Below are 26,994 nucleotides of genomic sequence, written 5' to 3' on the forward strand. Positions count from 1 at the left end.
TTTTACATATTTTGCCATTACACTTAATGCTTCTTTGTCTCTTGCTTCACACTGTATTAGCATGTTTTAACCCTTAATTTAAATGTAGCCTAATCCACACAAAAGTAAAAGGATCTAAGGCTCTGCCTATTTTTTCTGCATGTACTTTGGTTATTCTCATGAATGTTCTTCAAAATACATATACAAAAAAACGAAAACATCATGCTGGCTTTATTTTAAAATAACTAAACATAATCGACATCCATAACAAAAGCTGTGCTGGGCTGTACATAAACACGGTGTTGCTTTGACCTAAATAGTAGCATAAGCATCTTGATGATAGGATGCTCAAGATATATATAATCAATCGTTAATTATTTAGCATTAAACACAAAGTACAGCTGAGGCTGAAGTCAAGAGTTTTTCAAGAGTATGACGCAAAGGTGGCGCTGCATGAGAAGTTCAGAAATAAATAATTACTAGTCATCTTGATGGGGACAAATTTCATGACAGTCTGTCCAGTAGTTGCTAAGACATTTCAAAAACCTAAAACTATTAATGGGCTCATGGCTTTTGTTGAATCCTTTGGTGAATGTTTCTTAATCTCCTGTGTTTTATCACACTGTGGATGCTGAGTTTCTCCTACTGAAGGAAAGGGAGTCATTGTACCTTAACAGAAGTGATGACAAGAAAACATTGCACAACATTGCCAGAAGCAGTTCATATGGTTACTGTCTATTTTAAGGATATGAATGAGACCAACCACTTCGTAATTATCACGTAGATTTATTAGGTGTTATTAAGAGTGGAGCGGGTGGGGCCTAGGCTACAGTACAACTACACTACATACAAGTTGCTAAATGTTTTGAGTTGTACATTCAGTGCTTGTAGAGCATGTTGTATAAAGCATGGCTGTGTTATTATTATCCCAAATCTGAAACACTGCATAGTACTGTTGTCGTTAAAATACAGACACCAATAAAAGACAAGTGTCAGCACTGATAAATGCAGAGGCGTGCTCTTAGCTGTGACAGTGATTAAGACGGTGATTAATAGTAAATGTCTGATGCTACCTCAGATGTGCATGTCAGCTTTCTGTGGGTGTTGCCTGGACTCATACAGACAATGCTGCCCACTTACTATAGATGTAGCATGCATACCTGATGGTGTATTGAGCAATACACCATCAACAACACACAACAAGACATTAACTCTTTAACTAAAGCAATTATATTGTTTCAGATAAGAATCCATCATAATACAGTGGTGTATGTTGTATGTCAGTGCTGACTCTCTATGTCTCAGCTCACTTGGTTGACATACGCATGACATGCTTGACCATATTTCCAATGCCATCAAATATATAGTGATAGTGATAGTCTGTCTCCCACATGAAGGAAGGAGTGCTGACCACTTTGTTCTTCTCATCCACATAGGCTTCGTGAAAGAGACAGTTAAGGCCAAAGCAGGACTTATTTCAGAACAAAACCACTGACATACACAAGTTTGGATTTTGTTGACTAACATGTAGAGTAAACAGAGACCTCGGAAAGGATATATAGGGCTCGCGTACATTGTGGCGTGCACCCATGCTCTTCACAGCCTGCACCATGTTTGTGTGAGGCCAGTTCCCCCAGCGAGTATTTTCATCCCGCTCGTAGCCCATGGTCACGTCAATCCCAGGAAGCACCCGGCAGGCCAGCACAGGAGCCATGCTGGCCAGTCTGAAACAGGAGCGAACAGTCAGTTGAGGTTTCAGTTAACGCAAGATCTAGAGACAAGACAGATCACGGAGGTGTGAAAATAATTGCCTTACACTACCAGTGTCAACAGGAGATATCCCATGACTCAAAAAGAAATGTTCTCCCAGCAAAATCTCACACTAACTAACTGAAAACATACTCTGATCTTTGAAACTTGACTCAAAAGTTTAGTTTTTCTGTGAGGTTAAGATCAGCAGGACACACACACACACACACACAACCACACACATACCAGTGTCTTCATTTATTGCACCTGATTAGATGCTTTCTAATGACTATGTGGATGTGTACAGACCAAACTTGTCAGACTTATCTCTCTCCCTCTCTTATACATGTAAATGGACTGAGAGGCAGAATATGAAACAAAGCTCCCAAACTGAACCAGGGTGGTTGACAACACATCTTCATATGGGTCATATTTATACTCATTGTTCTCATTCTCTCTCTAATGTAAAATATCTTCTCTCAAAAAGGACTGCAGAGCTGGAAGTGTGCCTTAAGATTTAGGACTAGTGGATTATACTGAGAAAAAAAGTTACTCAGTGCATAACTGACAAACCTGTAAACCACAAAGTAATTCAACCATTTGTCATTACAAATGCCACCTGCTTTTTCAATTAGAGAAAATGCTCTAAAGCCCTGCGACTCAACAAACCAGAGCTTAAAATTTGACCCTTTGACCCTGAAAGCTCCTTTCTGCAACTGCAAAGTGTGACTCCTATGCACAGCAACACACACAATTCACATCTTTTTAAGGCCATAGTTATTTTTTGATCACATAATCTTTAATGGCTATGATCGAGCATTAATAGAAAGTTATGAATATTAATTAATAGTTGTTTTTATCCTTTAAATGGTTGCTGTGTTACCTTCAAATAACCCTGTGGTATCATGGTGACAGCTGCCTCATCATCTCGTTCCTCATCCTCAGTCTCTGACTCTTCTCTAATTCCTGTAATCCTACATCTTCTGTCGTTTTAGAGCTGTCGTTCTACACCAGGCCACCAGGTGTCCCTTGACCTGACCTGTCACGTGTCTCCACAGCTGTCTCTCCTCACCAACCAGTTCCCATGACCCAACAGTCAGTTGCTTTCTACCGGATGACACATGTCATATAGCCTACCTCCTATCTGCCTCCATGCTATGCGCATTTCCCCGTAAATGCTGTTCCTGCTACACCTGCTCGTCCTACTGTTTCTCATATGATTAAACAGAGACAGTGAAAGTCACTGGCAGACTTTTAATCAGAAAGCTTAATTTAACTTTTAATTTTTAAACAGTTCACGAAGCAAATTTCTTTTACAAAGTTTCAGGCATTGACTGTAATCCATTTATTTCTCAGCCTAAGTTCAGTTATTTAAGTCTATGAGGATATTATTTAATTAATTTTAATATATAACTGCAGTTCTATGTTTCAGCACAGTTTTACTTTTTAGTTTTAGCATTTTTAGCATTTTAGTTTTAAAAATGTGAAACACAAATGAAATATGTAAGCAAAAGAGTGATAAGAAGCTTTTGACCTTTGTTCACAGGCTTTTTGTACAAACAAGTTTAGTGGTTGTAAACAGTAACATTTAGTTTCCTGGAAAAACTACTGATAAAATGAAAGCAAATAAAATTCAGATGATACTAACAGATCAACTACTGTTGTTAATAAGAATAACAGAAGAGCTTCTATCAGTAATACAATATTTTTCATCCCATCCTCATGGGATTACCTGCAATCTTTTCTGTGCAAAATGTGGCACTGAGGATGTTAATTTTTACATTTCTATTAACCTGTTAACAGCTCAGTGTCAACCATGTTGTCTTTACGTCTTCTTTTCTAGCCTTCCTGATCTAATGCCCTAATTCCATTACAAGGATCGTTTAAATCTTTTGTGTTTACCTAGTGTAATGTAATCTAAGGTAATCGGGTTTAAAGTGTGGTACCAATGTCTACAGTTTTGCCTCATCTTTAAGTAATTGTGAAGCCAAAATGAGAAAACAAAACAAAAACACACTGTTGCACTGCCCCTCAAATACTTGAAAGTATTGATTGAACACAGTTACACATAGACTCAAAATTGATACAAACCCAATAGGCTTGCGTGAGCGGTGGAAATCTTTAAGCACCCTTTCCACATCATTATGCAGCTTGCAGTCTTTGCCATCCTTCACGAAAGAGGATCTAAAGAGTTGGAAGTTACATATCAGTGCTTCATTTTCATAATGCCAGCTTGTGTTGTAGCTTTTTTTTACTCTATTTTACACAGTCTCCGAGACATTTCCCAATAATTTACTCACAGGTTCTTGATGATGCCGTGGCCTCCAGGAAAGATGACCGCATCAAAGCTGTTAACATCCAGCTTGGACAGGTCCTGCAGTTGCATCATTCCCTGACCATGACTGAAGCGAGCTGATTCCACAATCATGTTCCTATGCGATGGCCAAAAATAATCATAAATACTATTTTGTGGAATTAGTCAACTCTGGTGTATAAACACGCAAAGTAAAAAACAAATTTGACCCTTTCCCTGAAAGTGCTTTAGTGTTTTCTAAAAAGCCTACCGGTTTTCTCCAGACGCAGGTTGCTTTTTCATGTGGTCCATCACATTCATCTGCTGTTGATTTGGGGCAAACATCTGGAATCGAGCACCATTACGGCTCAGGTGGTACATGGTGCTAAAGACAGAGTTGTGAATTTTCATCTGCACATTGTGATATGTTAAAGCAATGAGGTGACATTCTTGTCCTGGGTGATACTCACTACACTCCCTCGTGCACATCAGTCCCATCCCACCAGCCACATCCTGAGAAAACCTGAAATGCATTGTGATTAAACAAACCACAAGGAATCAGCACACCAGTACAATAATACGCTTGTTTGCCTGATGTTGTATTAATTTGTTTAACTTACCACTGCAATATTGGTATTTCCCCAGTTGCCATAGTCACTGTGGTGAACAAAGCAGGCGGGCTGGCGAGAAAGAACAGCCAGTGTTTTTTTTGACAGCAAAGCCCTGGTTGCCAGCATGATTTAGCTTCAGTCTCACTGTTTAGGGAGAAAACGATAACCTAGAAGTTTGCCACCGAGCCTACAAAGACTTTTGATGGTCGTAATATTGATCTTGCTGTGGCTGTCTGTATTTATACCAGCAGAGTGTGGCTAAGTGACGTTACACCATAAGCTCTTTTTTTCTTAGAAGAGCAATTACTTCTTTGCCTCAACTAACCTATTGCCCATATGAACACCCTTCCCTAATAATACCTTTCTTATTCATCTGATTAGCTTAAGTCCTTTGGCCACAGAGTGACACTTAGCTTTGGAGAGTAATCTAAACACAGGTACTCCAGGAAATATCTTGACCCACCAAAAATTTTACTCTGGGTACTATATGTCGATAAATCTGGTGAAATATTACAAAAGTGTCATCTAAAATATGGGCTGTTGATTCAGAATTTCTGACAACACTCTGCAACTGTGTGCAGTTTCTTAGAACACCTCTTACTGCACTAATAGAAGGTAGTAGTATATACAGTGCCTTTATACAGTAAAGACATACTGCATGCCCTTTAAAGTCTATTAGGTTCTAAGGCTCTTACTTGCTGTAATGCCATGTTGCGACTACAACGTCTAGACAGTAAACCCAGAAATACCCTGGTCAGACGGAAATGTCAAAGTCAATATACTGTTAAATCAAAACTTCCGCTTTTACCTATAGACTCCATTTGGTGGAAGACACTTACAATCAGTAAAAGCCAAAGATTAAAGGCCAAGTTACAGGTGGTATTTACTTTATTATGACCACTTTTAAATATATAAACAATATTTACATACTAATGATAAAGTGACAGTTTGAGGAACAAAAAAAAGATGTAAACTGAACAATACACAAACTCAGCACATCTAATCACAATTTTAAGCCTCAGCTGGAACCTAACATAAGATTCCTCCTAAGGTTTTAAAATTTGCACACAAAAGTACACATGCATAGAAATTACATGCCAAAACTGTCACACACAGTAATCACAATCATAAGTACAAATAAGGGTTATTTCATTTAAACTCAAACACAAGAAACATAATTACCAATGTCAACCTAATTGTGAGACTCTTTCTGCATGTCTATTAGCTCTCCACACACATAACCCTTTAAAAAAACAACAACAATGTGCCAAACATCAAGTTTGACATCTTTGTGGCATTTAAAGTACAAACGTGATTAAAGAAGACTAAAACAATGGGATCTTTACAAAGCAAAAGAAAGAAAACAAGACACAGCACAGACAATTTAATAAAGTCAATTTGATATTTATTATAAAATAAATGACTACAACAAATGCAGTGTATTTTTGCAGTTTTGATGGATAAGTAAAATAAAATCAAAATGCCACTTAACAAAGCTTTATCCACATCCAATCAAGAGCAATAGAACTGCTGACAATCTTCCTACAGCCCAGCTTCAGTAACTGGCATTGATCAGGCTCTGGCTGCTTCATCAATTGCTTCTGATGAGCCATGTTGGGCACTCTTTGCAATTTGGTTTACTTTACATGTAAAGACCAAATCCTAGAAGCCATTTACATGCAAATCGCTAACAACTTCAGTGGTGAAAGTAAGAATAATCTCCTAAATTTCTGCCACCCCTAAAAAAAGCTTTCATGCACCCAAGCGCTGTCAGTCAAAGAGTTTGGTGCACAAACTGGGCAGACACTGTGTTCATTATTGTATCTGCAAAGAGATCCTTTTGACAAAGACTGGGGTCCGCTCACCAAGCCAATAGCTGTGCTGAGAGAGAAGCATGTGTTAGCAAGACCAGTCCGGTGGCATTAGGGCGTGTAGGCAGGTGGTGGCTGAAACTGATTGGCAATGTCATAGTCAGCAGGAAAAGTTTCACTGCTGTCCTCCATCTCCGAGAGCAGCTCTAAAGCCTGCTCCTCTTCCTCGGTGGGGTAGTGGCGCAGTAGGTTCGCAGCTGTGGCGAGGATAGAGGCTCCACCCGCACCTGCCACCAAGTAAAAGCTAATGGCGAAAGTAACATAGATGAGAGAGCCGTGGTACTTTTTGTGCTGCTGCTGTAGTGACAAGACGAGCTCAGAGGCCCAGTAGCAGAAACCTATCACTGTTGCACACTGCAACACTGTGGAGAAGGTAAAAGCATTTATTAGTCAAAAATTCCAAAGTGATTGTGCAAAAATAAATTAAAGGAAAAAAGAACATATGAACCAAATAAATACCTGTAAGAATATGGGCAAATGCATATCTGCGTGTGATCTTTAAAGCAGGGTGCTTGGGCCCAAACACATCCAAGAGGAAAGCAGTCAGACTGCACAGGATGCCCAAGAAACAGAAGGCAGCAATCACCCTCAGCAGCAAGATGGTCTGCGGGTTCACACAGTAATCTGAAGGACACGGGAGACATCACAATGCATTCATTTACAAGTAATCTAGCAGTGTAATATCGGCTGCAAGTTTAGTTGGGCTTCTGCTGGCCCTCACCGTCGAGAAGTTTGGGGTCAATGTACCCTAGAACATCGGACACCCCAAGCTCTTGTCTTGAACAGGTGCCTCCATGTACCCGAAGCCAGGCCGGTTCCGCCAAAGCTGTACACAGCGCTGTGATGGACAAAGCTCCGGGCAGCGCGGAGACTAGGCTGCGTTCCGGCTGCTTAGGCAAGGATGTGCCCCCTCTTCTCCTTCGGCCTCCAGGAATATTAGAACCCGGTGGAGCATACATATTCAGGCGATCTCCTTAGTGTCGAAATGTTAGTTTCCCTTTACTGTCAGTAACGTCACACACTCCGTTAAGAGTCACTAAACGAATAAAACCTGTCAACCTGCTCGTACAGCTAATGTAACGTAGGTAATAAAGGAATGACAGCGGCCCCGCCGTTGTGTCACTTTGCTATCCAATGTTTGCTAAATAGTTTAACCTTAAAACTATCAGCTCGATGAAATCATTTAAGTATGCGACTGATGGCACACAAAAGAAAGACGGCCTTCGGGCCTGTTAGCTCTGTTGTTAGCGTATTAAACTAGCTTACCGCTAACGACAAATGTCACCAAACCTCATGTATAAATAAACTTAATTTAAAAAAGAATTAAACCTTTTTTTTATCTATCTACCTAAAGCGATAAGACCGAAGACAAATCTGATAAGTAAAAACGACGACAAAACAAAAGGAAGCTTACGCCGCAGAACTTAAACGCTGGTTTCCTGAAAATATTGACTTCCTTGTTCCACATTACTCTTCTTCGCGGCTGTAATAAATTGCAGCCTAAAGGCGGGCTACAATTGGTCCTTCCACCTAGGGGAGAATATCATGATCATATTCATTTCTCAATTCTAGATATTCATGTGTATTTATTAGCTGCACAATGCATTCACAAAAAAAAAAAAAAAAAAAATGAGAGTTTCTCGGATGCCGTAAATACGAGTTACAGAACGACGGATCCCGTAAATACGAGATTTACGAGTCTTGTTTCCCGTAACGTTTCAGAACCTGCCTTAGATTAATAAGATTTGTAGGATACAATGTACAACTCTTCCTGTTTTATCTTCTCACGAGTGAACACTTTTAACATTCAATGTTTAATCATTTGTAAAGATCCAGACATCAAGTTGTGTAGAAAAGTTAGAATTATTAATAATTTGTCGCTATTTAATGGCATCATTAGGAAACCCACTTTAATTCTGAATTCTCAATTATATTTAGGCGATTTAAAGACTTACTGAATATGTTCTAATATATGAATTTCTATGTTTCATTTTCGAGATAAAACTCTATAGAATGTCACATTAAATGTTAAAGACTTCACTCGCGTGACCAACTTCTACAGGAATCAGCAAGTATCGTGCTGCCATGGATACGAAGAGTCACTCTGTCGGCTGCAAATTGTTTACAGCCAGTTTACACAGTTTACAGCCTACTTTTTGACATTTGGAAAAGTTAAAATGGCCAGAATATTTCTTTTCTATAGTTCTTTTTTACTATAGAGTTTTGGAAGTATTGAAAACTATTACAGAACTACTGTGATACTGAAGACATCCTAAAAATCTGATTATTCTGAGGCAGGTTCTGAAACGTTCTCATATTTATGAGCTCCTTAAGTATCATGTAATTAAGACATAAGATCTCTATTTTTTTCTTTGGTGAATGCAATGCCCCGCCGTAAACATATAAATGTAAATATATATATATATATATCTCTTTGGTCGAAGGTCTAAACGTGTACAAGGGTTGAATACATCAAGTCATGGCATAGCTATTTTTAGATATGTAAACTAAATATATACACATATATGCTTTAGACTTAGACTGAATCAAAATATGCAATAATGCTCGTTCAGAAAATAACAAAATAAGCAATACATTTAATTATAAAATGCCTTTGGGAGAGAACAGTCCTAATCACTAATAGGTTTTCTGTTTTAATCCTGGATGCGCTTATTGTCTGTGTTGGTATATTTAGTGCATTAACAAACACCAAGAAGACAAGAAAGAGAAAAGGTTAATAAAAAAAACCCATAATGCATCGCGTAAAATACCTGATAAGCAAAGATGGCGGCATTTCCGACTCGGGTATTTTGTTGAACCTTTCCAGTTTGTTCTTTGGTGTAAAAGCACTCCGTTTTCTAGTTAATTTTCAATTTAAGAAGTGATTGTTGTTTAGAGTAACAGTGCTGCTTGATTTTATGCATTTTTCCCGTGGGTTGTAGTGTTTGTGAACTGACATCGTTACCGCACAGAGGAACAGGAAAGGCACAGCGACTCAGACATTTTTGAACAACATATTTTATCACCTAAAATATGAAGGAAGCTTTGTCCCTGCTTAAGAGAATAAGTGCACACCCGGACTCTCGGTGCTGGTTCGTCAGCTGGAGCCCGTCTGGGACCCTGCTAGCATCATGTGGGGGTGACAAGGCCATCCGGATCTGGGGACGAGAAGGTGAGAGATGGCTACAGTACCTACAGCGTAGTATTTGATGCAGTACCTGAACGTGAAACTGACCCACGACAGGAGCTTATCTGATGTACAGTTATTATGTTAAATTATATGATTGTTAAGGACAGCACATGAAATACAAATGTGCCACTCGTGATTCATAGCGCTACCACTTATCGTAGCAAGCATCAGGTTAGTGCAATACTCCAGGTCACTGTGTACAACAAACTAAGAGTTGAGACCTTGTGGAGACATTGGTCTATTATTTAGGTGTTTTATAATCAAAACACAGCTGTCTCCGTAAAATGGCACATTAAAAGTAAATGTGGGGTGTGGCAGGCAGGCAGGACAAAATAATAATGCCCTATTATATTTGTACTTATACATAAATATGTACTTATGATATCATCTGTGGGAATTCAACACAGAAGCTAACATTTAGATAAAATACCCAGATAGACTTGCTAGTTTGGCCAGTCTAATATTTAATATAACCACCAAGACGCATCTTTACACTGATGTGTAAATCCATATTGCCATAAAACCAGTATGGTTGTTTTGTAAAATTGTCCTCTCTGTTAAGAGAAATGAAAAGCTGCTACTGTTATATAAATGGTAGTGAGAAATCTCAGATGGCTGCCATGCTTCTTGATTTTCTCTCTCTCTTTTTTTTAGGTGACTCTTGGATATGTAAGAGTGTCCTACAGGATGGACACCAGCGCACTGTTAGGAAGGTGGCATGGTCTCCCTGTGGGAATTATCTGGCCTCTGCCAGCTTTGATGCCACCACATGCATCTGGAAAAAAAAGGAAGATGACTTTGAGGTAAGAATAGGCATTTAATTTTTACTACAAAATAACAAGCTTTTATATTTAAAGATTTTACCCTGAGTCTCATGTTGTGTTGTAGAGTTTGACTGTGTTGGAAGGACATGAAAATGAGGTCAAATGCGTGGCATGGGCCCCTTCAGGGAATCTGCTAGCAACGTGTAGCCGAGACAAGAGTGTCTGGGTCTGGGAAGGTTTGTTTCAAGCTGCAGCTGACACTTCTGACGCATGGCATGAGTTTGGCTCAAAATCAGAAAATTTGCATCAAAATATAAGTAGATGTAGCTCACTTTGTTCTTTCCCTTTTCCCCTTGGTGTTATACAGTGGATGAAGAAGACGAGTATGAGTGTGTTACAGTTGTGAACTCTCACACACAAGACGTTAAGCATGTTGTGTGGCATCCGACACAGGAGGTAGGAACGCTCTGTGCACTTGAATTGCTTGTTGCACATTTACCCTAATATACATTTACCTTACTTGGTTACAGCTCCTGGCTTCGGCAAGCTACGACAACACTATTTGTATTTACAAAGAAGAGGATGATGACTGGGAGTGCCGGGCCACCTTGCAAGGACACACATCCACAGTCTGGAGTTTGTCCTTCGATGCAACTGGAAATAGACTGGCCTCTTGCAGTGACGACCGCACTGTGAAGATTTGGAAGGAGTTTCCAAATGAAAGTGGACAAAGTGAGTTGTTGGAAACAGACAACAATAGTACTCCCGCAATAAGCTATCATTGAGAAACATTTTTCAGTAAAATAAGTTCTCTAACGAAGAACCTCTAACCCACGATAGAAAAGGTTTTATCTAATCAATAAATCAATTTACCCCAAAGTCTATTAAAAAAAAAAAAAACATAAAACTGACTAACAAAAAACATTTCAGCAGGCAGAGATAAGAAATGGTTTTCTGTGAAATAAAAACATTAAATAAATTGAATTCATGTTAAAGTATATAATAACTGTATATGAAAAGTTAGTGTGGTAAGTAAACAGATACTCATGGACTATTTTATGCTGTTTTGTTAATCAGGCGACTTGTCATGGATGTGTGTTTGCACTCTGACTGGGTACCATGGACGGACAGTGTATGATGTTGCCTGGTAAGACCCATCTTTCATATATACTAAGTTTAGTTTTGTCAGTCACTCTGTCCTATCAGACAAGCGCCAGTATTTTAGTTTCCATGTTATAGGCAGCATATTTTGGTTAAACTAAAAAAAAAGTATTCTGGTTTTATAATTAACTTAATTTTATCCCCATCAGATTTCAGCTGCATATTAAGAACTTTAAGGACTTTTTCAGTAATCCAAGTCTGCTATTATTGTTTTTGTATCCAGGTGTCGACTGACTGGTGCCCTGGCAACTGCCTGCGGAGATGATGCTGTGCGAGTGTTTAAGGAAGATACGTCAGGTGATCCAGACCAGCCGGTGTTCTCGTTGGCTGCTCAGGTGAACAAAGCTCACAGCCAGGATGTCAACTGTGTTGCCTGGAACCCGAAGGAGCCAGGACTCTTAGCATCCTGCAGTGATAATGGAGAAATTGCCATTTGGAGGTTCCAAGAACAATGAAATTTCTGTTATGAGTGAACATGTTACTGTTCTTTTTCTAACTTAATGCTTCAGTGCATCTCTTGCTGAGACTAAAATTGCTTAAACAGCTGATCTGACAATTTACTGACATGTCATGTTTATATAAATCATTATTGCAATAACTGTGTCTTCTCTTTATTGTAAAAACTATTTCAGACAGCACATCATACTAAAAACAATTAGACCAGTCCAAGAATGAGATTTCATAATAAACAATATAAGTCTAGAATGTAACTGGACAATTTTCTTTTGTACTTAAAACACCCAATCAGAAATAAGAGTGTACATCCATATTTTGACAGGCCAGTTTGACAAGTTTAAGCTACTGTGGCCAACTGAATTTCAGGGAGACCCAAGTAACAGATCCTTTTAGATAGAATATTTTTATAAATTTAACATGCTTTAATTCCAGAGCAGGGCTTTTGTGTAAATTGTTCACAGAATGCAGTTTCCCCATGTAAGTGTAATACATGTCAGATTATATTAAATGTAAAAAGATCCTGTACATTACCATTTTGGACTGATGTACATCTTCAGATAACAAACTTAAAAGCATTAGATTTTTTCACAAGAGCTTAAACAATGACATCTACAGAGAGAATCAGTGGACATGAATTAGGTTAAGTATCTACAGTAAAAAAAAAAAAAAAGGATCCCCCAAAAATTAAACTGCTGAATGCTGCAATAGTCAGGTTTCTGATTAATCTGAGTCACTGTCTCCATCACTGTCTGCCTCCTTGACATCCACGCTGAACTTGTATTCCTGGTCACAGCCCATGTATGCATCACTCATAAAGTACAGGGTGTAGTTATGAACACCCATTGCTGGTGCAACAAAGTCTAGCTTGACCTGCAGAGGGAACAGAAACCAAATTAGGACTTTGTTGGTTTAAAGAGTATTTTAGCCATAAAATAAGCACAGGGCGACTCACTGACCTTTGCTTTCTGCTGAAGAGTCAATCTCTTGATTGAAATGAGGCTGTTGGACTTAGGGTCTCCAATCACCACCCACCAGCCTTCCTCACGTTTCTGTAGCAAAGAATATAGTTTGGAATTCAACAGAAAAAAGTTTTAAAATTAGTACAAAAATATGAAAGTATTTGGCATTTACCTGGGGGAAGAGAGGCGCGATTACAGGCCCAGTCACTTCCTCCTCCCTCTCCAACTGCACCTGAACCAGAACTGGACTGCCACTGTGAAGAAACATAGTAACACAAAGTTAAATCAACATGACTAATACACAGACATTCTTGTAATGAACTGATTAATAAATAACGAAATAATTGACCTGATTACAAATAAAAAAATTACTTTGTTTATTCTTACGTAGCCTCTAAATTTAGGTATTCTTTCTCTAATATAATGAGTCAGTAATTTCTGCAAACAATGCGCTGGATGACTGGATCCTAATGTACCTTTTGATGTTTTCCTTTTCTGCCACTTCATATGACAGCTCAATGTTGGGGTAGCGGTTACAGAAGCGAGCCACATCTGCCATCTGAGCATCTGAGAGTTGCAGCAAAGCAGTTCTGTCTTCATCCTCCATCTCCATGATGTCAAAGATACTCTCAACACCCTGATAAAAAGAGGAGGGAGAAAAAGGTCAATTTCTAAGTTTATATTTATAGTAGTGCATTTATGAAGCATATTCAGTTTAATGAGAAAACACTGACATACCTTTTCTGTGCATCGCTTAATGTGCTCTGATGTGAAGAAAGGCAGCTGTTTGAGGTAAGAGTCTTTGGACCACATGGCCTGTGTGACCATCTGTGCCAGTTCCATAGCTGCCAGTGCAGGACTCAGCCAGCCATTACTAGAAAGCACATCCACACAGGCCTGGATCAGACGAATTGCCTGTAAGCACAATAAGCATGTTAAATATACATACAAGAATCAAATCATGAAATTACCATGCATTGGTTTTTCACCCTTAGTGGCAAAATCGCCAAAAATTTGTACCTTGCTCAGGATCTCCTCCGTGTCTGACTGTAGCTCAGAGCTGAGCTGCACCCTGGAAAGATGGGCTTGCAGCAGTAGGTTTGTCTTCACATGGGGATCATTGAACTTAGGGTTGCTCAGTTTGTGTGGGACTTTCTGTGCCAGCTGGAGAAGGGGGGGGGATAAAAAATTAAATATCACCTCAAATGACATGGTAGAAATTTATTAATAGTATTGGGAATAGAGAATTACATTTGTGTCCTATCGGCATCGTGTGTTTACCTGTCTAAGAAGTGTGTCCTCATGGTGTCTAATGGGAATGTTCTTGTACTCAGCAGCATTGGAAATGATCTCAATCAATCCGCGGATCTTTGTCTTGGCATTCAGAGACATGCTGAACAACTCTGCAAAAATTGGTAAGGGAACACATTAAGAGTAACCAAAACCATGTAGTCAGGCAATACAAACCGATTTTCAGTAAGCATGATGGCTGTATTAGGACAAACCGATGGTGGTGTAGTTGATATAGTAGTAGGCAGCAATCATGCCCAAATTGAGTGGCGCCACATCCATCTCGTCCTCTATGCTGATACACTTTGATTGCTCCAGGTCATGTAAGGTGTTTTCCACCAGCTCAGACAAGTGGTCTGACAGGTGACGATGGGACATGCCTGACAAAGTAAACACAAATCTTGACATTTGTAAGTAATTCCTTACATCCCAATAAATGGAAAACCATTTTAAACTGAAGAACAAGACTCACCTTGCAGATTGTAATAATTGGGATTCTGGGTCATACGGCGGTAGAGGAATGTCCATGTCAGGTAGTCAACAGCATCCTGTTTGTTCTCCACTGTCTTGGTGACAATCTCAGCATTAAAGTGGTCATGAAGACAGTGGTCCAAATGAGACTCCACTGGCAGTGGCTCATACAGGAACTTCTTGAAGAAGTCCTATTAAAGGGGGAAAAAAAAAAAAACTTGCTACTATCTCTGCTTTAGTCCAAGTAACTTCTTTCAAAATCTGAAAAAAAAAAAAAAAAAAAAAAAAATTACAAACTGAATGCTTGTCTAGCTACCTTCTTGGAGCCCTGACACATGATGACACATCGCCCCTCATCATCCAACATCGGTCTGTTAGCTTTACCCACCATCTGGAGCACATCATATATAGGATAGTCCACATATCTGGTATATGAAAAACAGGAAGAGGATTTCACCAACACAATACAGATTATTTGTGGTATAGGCCTTCTGAAAATGACAAAAGCATCAAATCAATGTGAGCCTTACGCATGGATTTTGCCATTGTAGTACTGGGTATCCATGACAATGACCAGGTGTGCAGAGATGTTGATGCCCCAACAGAGTGAACGAGAGGACACCACCACCTGGACAGCACCTGCAAAAGGAGAGAAATCATTGGCACCAAATTTTTTTGGTCCTAAATATGCATAGACTACACTAAAATGGCAGACAAAGAAAGAGCCATACCTGAGTTAAAGAGCTGCTCCACTATTTTGCGTTCAGCTGCAGACAAGCCTTCATGCAGGTAGCCCACTCCATTGGCAAGAGTCTCTTTCAGAGTTGAATCATTTATTTTCTCCAGGAATGGAGCAAGGTCTTTCTCAGTGCAATGCAAGAACCTGCCAACACAGACAAACATTTTTATTAGTCCACACCACAAGAAGTTATGGCAACATCAGTACAATCGCAGTCTATTCCTCATCTACAGATGTAAATCATTCTAATCAGTAACCTCTGAGGAACCACGTCAGCTGCACAGAAAGTGAGAATGTCGATGGCTGTGAGGCGAGTCTGTCTGCGAGATGGTACAAACACCACAGCTGGTTTGGAGGGAGAGTGCTTCATGATAGCGTGGTAAACTGGCTTAGCCATTGACAGCAGGCGAGTCTGGGTGTGACTCACATTGAAGCCCTAAACAGACGAGAAACAGCAAATTAGCAACCTGGCAGGAAACTGTATAATTTGGGATTTTGATAAATAACAATTTTTGTTGCCTGGCAGACAGTTTTCAGACCTGGATGTGCAGCTCCAGAGGAACAGGCCTGACATTGGGGTGAAAGTTGAACGTTGCTGTGGTGCTGCAGCCCAGCCAGTGGGCCACGTCTTTGGCATTAGACAAAGATGAACTGAGGGCCACAATGCGGATGGGACGCTCAATCTGAGAGGAGATGTACCTCATTCTGGAGCAGATGACCTCTAACACAGGCTAATAGGAAACAAAGGATGTTAACATATATTTAGCCACACACATTCTACATATGAATATCACAGTACAGTGTGTATGACAAGAAATTACTACAGCACAAAGTAGTATCATGTTCTTACTCCATTTTCTCCACCGATAAGGTGTGTTTCATCAACAATGAAAAGGCTGACATTCTGGACATTCTTCCGTTGTTTCCAGCGACGGGACAGGATATCCCATTTGTCAGGGGTACTGACAATGATGTCACCTTTTCCTAAGAGCTTCAGATCTGTGCTCGTCTCTCCTGTCAGCAGCACCACCTTCTTGTTCAGAATGTCTTGGAACTTCTGGTGCCAGTCAACAAACATCTGAGAGACAAAAAATTAACATAACTTTAAGCTCTGTCGTATGGGCAAAGTAAGCAATGCTAGTTCTGAAAGGCTTTTATATAACTTCATACCTGTTCAGCCAGTGCTTCCATGGGGGTGATGTAGACACAGCGACCTTCTGCATTGTGCAGCAGCATCCTCAGAATAGCAAACTCAGCACAGATGGTCTTTCCACTGCCAGTGGGAGCTCCCACAAACACATTATCATCACTGTTGTATACAGCATTAAAGACTGGGGAGACAAACACAATACAATTGAGTAAAGAAAAGCAAAGTGAAGAGCACCTGTGAACAATACACTGTCTAATGGATAATGCATTTTTATGCTGTGCACCTTGTGTCTGAATGGGGTTGAAGAAGGGGAACTTGTTCTGGTAGAGAGCTTCAAAAGCAGAGTTCCTGAGAGCAGTGACGGGCAGAGGCTGCAGGTCCAGCAGCTCAGTGGGCGGAGGGTATTTCTCTGGAAGGATCAGGTGCCGGAAGGACACTGGCAGCTGAGTCTCACAGGCTAAAAAGATACATTAAATTACAGTAGTTAGTTCAAATGCTAGCGTAAATTAGCGTAAGTTAATTCTGCAACATATGTTTTAATTATTTGACTTACAGAGCCAGCGGTCTGAGACTACACGGATAAAGTACTGTGGTGGCAGAGGCTCAAATACTGGGACAAAAAAAGTCACTAGATGCTCATCCTGGGCATATTTGGATTTGAGCAAGAAGTATTCGTGGTGGAGGACAACTTCACTGTCCACGTCCTCTACCAGGATCCAGAAAGCCTCAGATGACGCATGGATCTAAGTGGGAAAAATCAGTGTGTCAGGAGAAACAGTTTAGGTGGAGAACATCCAGAATAGTTAACTGGAGTGAAACAGCCAACCTTGTCATCCCACTGAAAATCAGGAGTAATGGTGAGCTCCACTTTCAATGTTGAGCGGGTAATGGGCTGCAGATGGACAGCCAGGTCCAGCTTGGGGAACTGGTGGACATATTTGTGGATGGTTTTGCCCATTTTCGGCATTCGAATGAGCTCGCCTGAAAAAGGAAACATATGAAGTGTCTAAACATATCAAATACTCTCCTGGCTGACAAGGGAAATCTGGTGAACTTCTTGTTTCGCTGTGAGAACTCACCAATTTCATTGTGGTTGAGGTCATACAGACGCTCAAAGGGGAAGTTTTTCTTTTCGATCTTTTTGATCACTTCTTCTGGCAACTTCCTGAATTGCCGCAGAGGAGACATTGACTGCCACCTGCAGAGATGCAGAATATTAGCAGCCTGCCTTGGCAAAAGGGCGCCCGTGTAAATTCTGGGGAAAAGAGAGCTAGACTTACATTCTCTTGTCGATCATCTTGCAAAGATTCATGGTTTTGTCTGTGAGTTGAGCCCAGCCTCTGTTAAGCACAATCTCAAATATGGCCCGCATTAACCTTCCAGCACTCTGAACAAAAAGATGATACCCAGCATTTCAGTTTTTATGGTGGTTGAAACAGTTTTCATAGACTGGAAGTAACAGACTATAGAATATTTTCTTATAGGACTCGTTTTTACTTTTGGTTATAAGTAGAATAATTACAGCCAAAATGTTGACAGTAAAGTTTTGAAAATACTGGATGTCTTACTATACCTGTGTAACATACACCATGTCTGCCATGAGAGCGAAACCTTCCAGTTTGAGCTGAGAGATGTATGCTTGGAGAAGCACATTGATCTAAAATGACACAGGAAGCACACAATATAATATTCAGTGGCAAAAAGGAGCTTTTCATTTGTTTGGTCAATTGCCTAAAATCAAGGACAGCCTCTGGATATGGTTGTGGATGGCTTTGAGCAAGCAATACAATTCACATTATGGTTGTTACCTTAGCGCTGGGCTCTTCAATGCTTTCTTTTACAGGGATAGGAACTCGTTCCAGCAGCTTCTGAAGCTCTAGCTTCTCCTCCTAAAAGACAATGCTGGGTTACTTTTAGATTATTTAAGAATTACTACTTAAAGCACCACGACCGTCTAGAAACAAGCATACCTCTCTCACAGTAATGTTCCTGAACTCTGAGGAAAGTGAAAACACTCTGAAGAGCTCAATTTCACTGAGAGTGGGTTTCAGAAGCTGGTTGTAAGTTTGAATGGAGTCATGAGTGATGTAGAAGTGGCTGGCAATGCGTCCCAGATCTGTAACCTTTAGGCAAGGAGTAAAAAAAAGAAGAAAAAAGTCAACCATTGAAAAGTCACACCCAACTGATAACTAAGCTACTGGCACCAGTACAACAAAGAATATTAACACACACACACACACACCTGGAAGGTGCCAGTCCTTTTGTCATATTTAATGAGGCTGTTCTTATCCAGGACGTTTGCTGCTGTGTGTACCAGGTCCATCCTCCGCCTCTCCAACAGGGGGTCTGAACTCCGGTCATCATGAGAGACACCATAAAGGGTGGGGTTGCGGAGCAAACGCACATACAAGTAGGTGTAGCCAAGCCAGTTCACTGCATCCTGATCCAACAAATAGAAGAAATTACAGAAAATAAGAACGAACAGAAAACGGTATCAGTTCTTTTAATAAAGTGTCCGTACGTCAGTCACTAACCTTGACATTCTGAACATTGCCTAGTACTATTTCAGCATTGAGCATGTCAGGCAGCTTTCCCACCATCTGACTCTCTATGGGCAGCTGCTGGTTGAGCAGGGACAGATAGTACTGCAGCTCACCATGAGATGTGATCAGAATTCCTTCTCCTTTCGTGTCGTATTGAGGACGACCGGCTCGACCAAGCATCTGAAGTCAGACACAAGTACTAGTCATTATTGCTGTTAGAAGATACAACGTTGGCTTTTCTGCAGCTTAGTACTGTACCTGTATTACATTACAAACTGACCTGTAAAATATCCAGGGCTCCAAGCTCAGTCCACCTGCCTTTCTCTGGGCTGTACACCTGTGTTCCTTTGATTATGACAGTGTGTGCTGGCAAATTGACACCCCATGCCAGAGTGGCTGTGGACACCAGGACCTGTATGTGTCGATCTGCAAACAGATCCTCTACCAGAGTACGGTCGACTCTAGTCATACCAGCATGGTGGATTGCAAAGCCATAAGGCAGCAAGTCCTTCAGCTCCAGGTTCTACATAAAAAAGTTCAGTTGTAAGTTTTTTAAAGAATCATTTCTCTTACTTTCGTTCTGCTTTAGGTTAGTGGTGTTAGCTCACCTTGCACTGTTCTGCCTCAGTTCTCAATACTTCAGTCGATGCTGAACCCTCTCTCAGGAAAAGACCAAGTGTGTCCTTCTCCAAACACATGTCCCTTATGGCTCTAGCAGTCTTTCCAGTCTCCTTTCTGGAGTGGACAAATACTAGCACCTGATAAAGACAAATGAATGTCTTGAGTTTCTCCAATCTGATTACAAACTGATCTGTGCTACTACAGCACTGACAGGGAACAGCATATAAAGATACATGTGTGTAAAATGTTAATTAAAGTTTCGTTCACCTGATTCTTTCCAGCATGCTCCATTATCTTTTCATAGACAATCTCATTCATGATTTGAAAACGCTTGATGGCCTTTTTCTCTGTGATGCCAACATAAGTCTGCTCCAAGGGCACAGGGCGGAAACTACGGACAAAAAATAATTCAGTCATCCTATTTGATTATGTAAAAAACCAAACAAAAACAAAAAAACACTAAACACATAAAATCCAAGCGCCCTCCTATTATATCATCCAATACCTATTGTCAAAGTAGAAGAGACCCTTGGCAGGATCTACACGCAGGCAGGTAGCCACATCCTCATAGTTAGGCAGTGTGGCACTGAGGCCCAGCAGACGTACATCTTCCTGAGTTAGCTCCACATTGCGGATGGTTCTTGCCACCAGAGATTCCAAAACTGGTCCACGGTCATCATGCAGCAGGTGGATTTCATCCTGCACAGCACGTTAATTTTGTTAACAGAAGATTTATGTTAAATTACTGGCAAATGCACTGTTTTAGGCATGCTTATGATATTACATGAACAAATTATTATTTGATATTACTTACAATGATAATGAGGCGCACTAGCTGGGTGTAGGTACGTTCTCCACCTTTACGTGTGATGATGTCCCATTTTTCAGGGGTGCAGACAATAATCTGAGTGGCATTAATCTCCTCTTTACAGAGCTGGTGATCTCCAGTCAGCTCAGACACTGTGATACCATAACTTGCCAATCGCTAAAAAAAAAAAAAAAAAAAACTATTATTTTTAATGTGTGCTTCGAATGTTATCAAACTTATGTCAACAAGGCTCAGGAGGAGAGGGATAAACCTGACCTTGCTGAAGCTTCCCACCATTTCCTGTACAAGTGAGCGCATGGGTGCGATGTAGATGATTTTGAAGTCGTCCACATTGATAGTTCCATCCAGGTTTATGTGCTTTCCAATCTCCCTCAACATCGCCATCAGCGCCACATTGGTCTTTCCAGCTCCCTGTGTGCACAAGGAATAACAAAATTATAGTAGAAAAAAACACACAAGTGTCTAAATGCATTTGCTTTTAACTAAATTTGCTCACCGTTGGTGCACACACTAGCAGGTTCTCATCAGTCTCCATGGCTGTTTTGAACAGCTTGCTTTGGATGCGGTTCAGTGTTTTAAAGCCTTCAAATCCAGCTTGGGCATACTTGGGCAACTTCTCAATGGCAACAAGCACCTGACAGGACAAAATATGTTTAATATAGGACATGTACACAGCTGCACACTGCCAACACTCAAATGTTTGCATTAATAATTGCATAGTTAGGCAATGATTAGTTTTCACTAATCACAAACACAACCAACACACCTCATCGTCAGAAAATGGCTTGGGTTTGAGGGCAGGTACATGAACTTCTTCATAGCCTTTGCGCTGTTTGCGAAATGAGCCATCGGGCAGCTGGCACCTCTTGTTGGCCATGAAATGGCTTCCTTGAGTGAAGGCCAGATCCTCAAGGTCCAGTAACTGTCGCATGGCCACTGTCTGCAGGAATCAGAAGAATGGATGAAGACATCAACAACTGAAGTTTAGAGTATTTACACCTATATGGCAGTGACACTATCCAACAGCCAGACACCCTGCTCAAATGATTTGCAATTGATATATAAAACAAAGTATTTACCTCTCCGTGGTCAATGTCCATTGCTTCCAAATCATCAACACGAGATTTCCTCACCCTCTCCCGGCGGGATCGCTCCTCCTAAAGACACAACAGATGTGATACACTAAGCAGACAATCAATTTATGCAAAGCATTAACATAATTCCACAAACAAGATGCCTTACACGAATTATATCCCCCTTCTCTGTCTCTTGCAGCTGATAAAGAATCTTTGACAGTTCCTGATCAGACTCCATTTTTCCTATGATGCGTTCCTTTTCTGCTTCACTCTGAGCGCTGGCGAGCATGGTACAATACTGAACTGTGTTTCAGAAGTAAGAGGAAAAAAATTTACTTCAAGAAGGTATCATTTAAATGACCTAAAACAATGTTATTACCAAACAGACTTACTCATTCGACGATGCTGACGGAGAATTTTGATGAAATCAAAGGTGTTGAAACCCAGCAGCAACACGAGCTGGTTCTCACATTCTCTGTCATCACTAGCAGTCTGTGGAAAAGAAAGACATAATGATAAGCAATCTGAATACATGTATATCTAAAGAAAAAGAGAATAACATACAAAGTGACAAACGTACCTTAAGGATTTCTAATACTTCGTCTGCTTTCTTTTGTGAGACTATGGCATCATCATAGAAACGGCTAAGCTGACGTTGAAGCCAGAACGCATCAATGTCCCGAGGATGTAGGTCTTTTTTCTTCACGGTCATCACATCACCTGTGGCACCAAGCTTGAAAAAATAAAAATAAAATAAAAAATAACAAAACAAAACAAAACACACAAAAAAAGAGACATTTATTTATTATTTTATGCAGCTAGTGTACAATAATTCAGTTGGAACAGAAACGTAAACCATTACTGTTAGTGAAGCAGATTGTACTTACATTGGCTGAAAGGGTGCACCCCACGTGGGCCTCCTCTCCTTCACCATCTTCATCAGAGTGTTCATCTCGTACCTCGCCAAACTGATCCTCATCCCCTTCCTGCGTAATTGCAAATAGAAAATTAGTGATCCAAACTGTTCAGCCCAATCATCTGTTAATGATTTAAAGCTGAACCTTTGGAGTTATAAACTGATCACTGAAAAAAACAAAACAAAACAAAAAAAACTACCCGCTCACCTCTTCATCAGACTCAAACTGGACATTCACACCATATGTTTCATCAATGTTGTCATCTGTGGATTAAAGATATAGCATAAAAACTTTTTCATAAAAAGAACTGACATGAGAGGAAACAATGAAACTTCATTTCATTCTACATTTACCTATAACAAAAAGTCCATTACATTTGGGTGCAAAAGCTTGAATCCTCTTATTTAGGAATAGCAAAAAGTGAAAACAACATTTTTTCCCATGAACATAAAACATGATTCAAAACCAGTTAGTACAAATGTCATTGTCATCAGTAACCACAATGGCCAAGGAGCGGATGAAAAGAAAGTAACAGTGAAATAATAAAAATAACCAGTGCAAAGGTTCGTATCCCATTTGATAAACATAAGAAAAAAAGAAACAACTCAAAATTTCTAATGAAGGAACATTTGTCCAAACTAAATTGTGTAATAAAAATCATGTTGACAAAAAAAAAAATCTTTTTGCATTTCAAAATATATCGATAAAAATTGAACTTTACTGTACATTCTGATAAAGAAACCTACCCATATTCTGTAAATCCTTGTCTCCACCATAGTCTGTGATCTTCTTGCCCAGATTCACCAGTACATGGTAGCGAGTGTCAACAACTGGTCCAAGAAGTTGCTCTACTTCACGCCGCCTTTCTTTGTCCCTTATTTTATCATTCTTAAGCACTGCTAAAACTTCATCAGCTGCTCCACACAGGATATCACGAGGCTGCAGTAAGAAGTAATAAGACACATTAGGATTTGAATGAAAATACAATGACTTAGCAATAAAGCAGCTCATGTACCATTCACTGACCTGATCTCCCAGAGCAGCATGGATAAAGCTGAGTAACACTTCATAAGTCTCTCTGGTTTCCTTGGTTTTGGGCTTGTACACAATGCCCACCATTTCATCGATGCCTTCAGACAAAAGGGTAAAGCCCTTCATTTTGTTGATGTCATGTCTGTCCTCATCTCTTTTTCGTCTCCTATTTACAAAGATTAGAGGAAAAATAGGCAGTTCAAGTATTAAACTTTATGAAGTTATTTATTTTCTTGACAACTACTTTTGGAGAGTTGCTTTTCAGATTGGAGTATTTTTGGAAGGTGTAAAAGAAAAAAAACTATACATATGCATTTTCTGATGTAAATGTATGTGTGTGCTGGGAGCAGCTGCTGAATGCTATGGTAACTTAACGACATTTCAGTCATGACATGGAAGGGCAAGAACAATATCTGTAAGCTAATCTTATCAGTGATTTCCTCACCACTGCAGAAAGTAGTGCTTTGCGCTGAATGCGTACAGACTTACTAGCCATTTAGGCTGGTAAAAACTACACACCCATTTTGAATAGATGTTATTATGCACAGAGAGAAATCTTAAGAGTTTAAGGTGATTTCTGTGCTTGTAAAGTAAAAATTTAAACAAAATTAGTTTAGAGACATGGTAGTAGTCATAATTAAATAATTCTCAACTCTAAATAAGTCAGGAACACGTAAAGACTGATGTCCACACAAGTCAGGTCTGTTTTGCCCATGGGGTTCCATTCATCTCTTTTTTTTTTGTCCTTTCGGGTTATCCCATGAGTTCAGGGACGTCAAAGCCAGGGACGACAGGGACGACAAATTCATTAATTTGTTTTTGTGTTGAAAAACATTTCTTCCACTATAAAATAAAAAAAAAGATCTGAAATAGTGGTTGCTTCTAATCACTCACGGCAATGTGTAAATGGACTAAAAGTAATCATTATGCAAAAGCATCATTATGTTGGTTTTGATTGACAAAGACAACAAAAGCTGTTCTGACTTGTCTCGTCTTTCCTCCAGCTTCTGGGGTTTGGTCCTCTGAGCCTTGTCACCCATCTTGGTCCCATCCAGCTTCCCCACCAGGGACAGCACTTCTCCGGTGGGTTCATCCCTCCGTGTACGGTCGATCAGGGAGCGATCAGCTTGTAACACCAAGTTTGAGTTCTAACAATTAATACAAAGACAACAGATCAGCGAGTAACTTTTATAGCAACCTGCCTAACTCCGACTAGGCTAACTGCTAGCTAGCAGAATAATCAGCGCCTAAGAGCCTTTTTTTTAAAGTTAGCTAGTTAGCCTTAGGTAATTAAGAAAAAATTGTATTTAACGCAGCCACAGGCACAGACACAGACAATTTTGTGTCGGGGCGGAAGATTTCTTTACAAACACACTTACCGCTTTGTACTCGTACTGCAGGCTACGGGCAGTAACATCCGCCATGCTGCTAGTTTAGTCTTTTAGCTTTTACCGTACTTTTACTCAACGCAAAGCAGCCGACTGACACTAAACATCCACAGAGTTGGCCGCACTCTGTCTTTTTATGAAGACGTTGGGAGCATCTGTGCAAGTTTTAAATTTGTAGCATTAGAATCTTTCAAGATGTTCTAGTTTGATAAATGTAAATGCGTTCCCCAAACGTTACAATAGCACTGCTAACACGAGCACACAACAAACCGCTACTACCACTGATTTCCGTTTCCGGTGCCAACACTTGGTCCTGAAAACAAGTATCGCCCCCTATAGGATATTGTTATTAATATATGTAACCACAGTAGAGGGTAAAACTACATGTGTTTTGCGTTTCTTGTAATACGTTTGGAATTTCTTTGTAGTATTTTACCCTCTACTAGTTTGTTGATCAAGAATTGATTCATACTTTTTTGTATGCAGTTTTGTCCGACATAGCACTTATTTTACACACAGCATAGAGTACTGCATTACAGTGCTTCATTTCCTAGTGGATTAATATTCCACATTTTTAACCCAAGGGCAAATCTGAACCACCATTAATCTTTACTAAAAGTAATGATAATAATTTAGTAATCAAATATTTTATAATAAAAAACACAAACAACAAAAAACATTAGTTTTCCTTTATACAGTTTCATGTAGATTTTTACTTGTGAAGTACACTGGCTACTATAAACACTTATAAACACTATTAACACGCTGAAAAAGTGACAGAGACATCCCTCTTCATTTCTATATGTGTATAGCCAGTACCATTAGGTATGTGAATGTTTATATGCTTTGATGGGACAGTGATTTAACAATTGAATGCAAAAGTATTTGATGTATGCACTCAGTGTGTATAATTGGAATATATAATTGGTTTGCTTTTGTTCCAAACCAATGTGGTTTGAACTGAAAAGAGACAAAATCTAGAAACATTATGATGAAACTGTTTTGGGAGCTTATAAAAACAAGAGGGAAAGAGAACAGTCCACATGGATTTGACCATTTTATTGATATATTATTGTGTTCATGTGTTTCTATTTATTTTCTGTGGCCTCATAAACATGCTTCCCCTTTTCACATCTGGCAACATCTGTCATTTTCCACATTTAAATTTCTGATGTTTAGCATCTGTGGAACCAGTTTTACAACTTCAGTCACACCTCGTGAACGATAGATAGAGAGGGTGACCCAGATAAATGGGCTACACAGAAAGGAAATTAATTCTAGGTTCATGTGGATGAGTGGGGTGATGGATTATTGACATTTGACAAACAGAACACACACACAGAAAGTTATGAAGAAGCTGAGTAATGCAGCAGAGCAATGACAACAAAATGTAATTATTTATAATAGATAATGGCTTCAGAGACACAAAGTCCACTTTTTGGAGTGGCCCAATGGCCAATGATGCAGTGGAAAGACCTCAAGAGAGCCCTTTATACAAGACATCCTAAAAATATGGCTAAGTTGAAGCAATTCTGTAAGGAAGAATGGACCAAAATTCCTCCTGAACATTGTGCAGCTCTAAAGCAAGGGATGGTTGGCTTAATCTCCTTGTACAGGAAATGCTTGCTTGAGAATTGTTGCTGCCAAAGTGATTCAATTAGTCATTAAATATTGTTTCCATTACATTTTCCACCATCACTGTGTATGTTTAATGGGTGTGTTAAGTTAAGACATAGGTCAGGACTTCTTGTGTTTTATCAGTTCAGAAATGTTTTTGTTGATATTTGTGACACTGGTAAAGATCAAATTTCACGACCAACTTATGCAGAAAACCAGGACATTGTGCCATTACTTTTTATTGCAACTGTATATACTCATTCTATAAGATGTGATTCAGGAGGCAGG

The 26,994-nt window shown here is 39.7% G+C and overlaps 4 protein-coding genes across 4 annotated transcripts; 1 reads left to right on the forward strand and 3 right to left on the reverse strand.

Moving 5' to 3' along the window:
• Nucleotides 1-423: 423 nt before the first annotated feature.
• Nucleotides 424-4,851, reverse strand: gatd3l (glutamine amidotransferase class 1 domain containing 3, like). Its single transcript, XM_067521475.1, has 7 exons — nt 4,642-4,851; nt 4,492-4,544; nt 4,293-4,406; nt 4,029-4,160; nt 3,820-3,912; nt 1,538-1,703; nt 424-1,420 (listed from the first exon to the last, which is right to left on the reverse strand). The coding sequence occupies exons 1-7, from the start codon at nt 4,756-4,758 to the stop codon at nt 1,286-1,288; spliced, it is 810 nt and encodes a 269-aa protein (XP_067377576.1). The 5' UTR covers nt 4,759-4,851; the 3' UTR covers nt 424-1,285.
• Nucleotides 4,852-5,502: 651 nt separating this feature from the next.
• tmem127 (transmembrane protein 127) lies at nt 5,503-7,981 on the reverse strand. The gene is made up of 3 exons (XM_067522357.1): nt 7,225-7,981; nt 6,963-7,127; nt 5,503-6,865 (listed from the first exon to the last, which is right to left on the reverse strand). The coding sequence occupies exons 1-3, from the start codon at nt 7,460-7,462 to the stop codon at nt 6,555-6,557; spliced, it is 714 nt and encodes a 237-aa protein (XP_067378458.1). The 5' UTR covers nt 7,463-7,981; the 3' UTR covers nt 5,503-6,554.
• Nucleotides 7,982-9,236: 1,255 nt separating this feature from the next.
• ciao1 (cytosolic iron-sulfur assembly component 1) lies at nt 9,237-12,216 on the forward strand. Its single transcript, XM_067522356.1, has 8 exons — nt 9,237-9,308; nt 9,446-9,675; nt 10,348-10,496; nt 10,582-10,693; nt 10,825-10,913; nt 10,988-11,189; nt 11,535-11,604; nt 11,842-12,216. Exons 2-8 carry the CDS (start codon nt 9,537-9,539, stop codon nt 12,071-12,073), a joined length of 993 nt encoding a protein of 330 aa, XP_067378457.1. The 5' UTR covers nt 9,237-9,308; nt 9,446-9,536; the 3' UTR covers nt 12,074-12,216.
• snrnp200 (small nuclear ribonucleoprotein 200 (U5)) lies at nt 12,214-25,369 on the reverse strand. The gene is made up of 44 exons (XM_067522354.1): nt 25,081-25,369; nt 24,686-24,849; nt 23,696-23,867; nt 23,416-23,608; nt 22,877-22,932; nt 22,640-22,738; nt 22,333-22,485; nt 22,145-22,244; nt 21,919-22,055; nt 21,756-21,833; nt 21,443-21,616; nt 21,173-21,310; nt 20,932-21,087; nt 20,662-20,832; nt 20,353-20,546; nt 20,115-20,238; nt 19,835-19,984; nt 19,507-19,749; nt 19,218-19,406; nt 18,926-19,123; nt 18,654-18,806; nt 18,492-18,572; nt 18,257-18,340; nt 17,964-18,070; nt 17,763-17,881; nt 17,510-17,664; nt 17,237-17,426; nt 16,967-17,140; nt 16,704-16,864; nt 16,384-16,611; nt 16,073-16,264; nt 15,791-15,969; nt 15,526-15,677; nt 15,325-15,433; nt 15,111-15,219; nt 14,796-14,985; nt 14,539-14,703; nt 14,315-14,436; nt 14,054-14,197; nt 13,772-13,948; nt 13,510-13,670; nt 13,206-13,287; nt 13,031-13,123; nt 12,214-12,944 (listed from the first exon to the last, which is right to left on the reverse strand). Exons 1-44 carry the CDS (start codon nt 25,123-25,125, stop codon nt 12,795-12,797), a joined length of 6,411 nt encoding a protein of 2,136 aa, XP_067378455.1. The 5' UTR covers nt 25,126-25,369; the 3' UTR covers nt 12,214-12,794.
• Nucleotides 25,370-26,994: the final 1,625 nt, after the last annotated feature.

This window comes from Channa argus, chromosome 11 (assembly GCF_033026475.1).
Source record: "Channa argus isolate prfri chromosome 11, Channa argus male v1.0, whole genome shotgun sequence".
NCBI classification, from domain to species: domain Eukaryota; kingdom Metazoa; phylum Chordata; class Actinopteri; order Anabantiformes; family Channidae; genus Channa; species Channa argus.

Excerpts from the sequence above, each read along its gene's own strand:
- snrnp200 (XM_067522354.1), bottom strand. The coding sequence starts at position 25,125 with ATGGCGGATGTTACTGCCCGTAGCCTGCAGTACGAGTACAAAGCG. Across the intron at positions 24,850-25,080 it reads TGCAGTACGAGTACAAAGCG|AACTCAAACTTGGTGTTACA; the intron begins GTAAGTGTGTTT and ends ATTAATTGTTAG. Across the intron at positions 17,882-17,963 it reads AAGATGATCGACAAGAGAAT|GTGGCAGTCAATGTCTCCTC; the intron begins GTAAGTCTAGCT and ends GCATCTCTGCAG.
- tmem127 (XM_067522357.1), bottom strand. The coding sequence starts at position 7,462 with ATGTATGCTCCACCGGGTTCTAATATTCCTGGAGGCCGAAGGAGAAGA. Across the intron at positions 7,128-7,224 it reads TGACCCCAAACTTCTCGACG|ATTACTGTGTGAACCCGCAG; the intron begins GTGAGGGCCAGC and ends CGTGTCCTTCAG. Across the intron at positions 6,866-6,962 it reads ATTTGCCCATATTCTTACAG|TGTTGCAGTGTGCAACAGTG; the intron begins GTATTTATTTGG and ends CCTTCTCCACAG.
- gatd3l (XM_067521475.1), bottom strand. The coding sequence starts at position 4,758 with ATGCTGGCAACCAGGGCTTTGCTGTCAAAAAAAACACTGGCTGTTCTT. Across the intron at positions 4,545-4,641 it reads GAAATACCAATATTGCAGTG|GTTTTCTCAGGATGTGGCTG; the intron begins GTAAGTTAAACA and ends AATGCATTTCAG. Across the intron at positions 3,913-4,028 it reads CACGGCATCATCAAGAACCT|ATCCTCTTTCGTGAAGGATG; the intron begins GTGAGTAAATTA and ends CCAACTCTTTAG.
- ciao1 (XM_067522356.1), top strand. The coding sequence starts at position 9,537 with ATGAAGGAAGCTTTGTCCCTGCTTAAGAGAATAAGTGCACACCCGGAC. Across the intron at positions 9,676-10,347 it reads CCGGATCTGGGGACGAGAAG|GTGACTCTTGGATATGTAAG; the intron begins GTGAGAGATGGC and ends TCTTTTTTTTAG. Across the intron at positions 11,605-11,841 it reads ACAGTGTATGATGTTGCCTG|GTGTCGACTGACTGGTGCCC; the intron begins GTAAGACCCATC and ends TTTTGTATCCAG.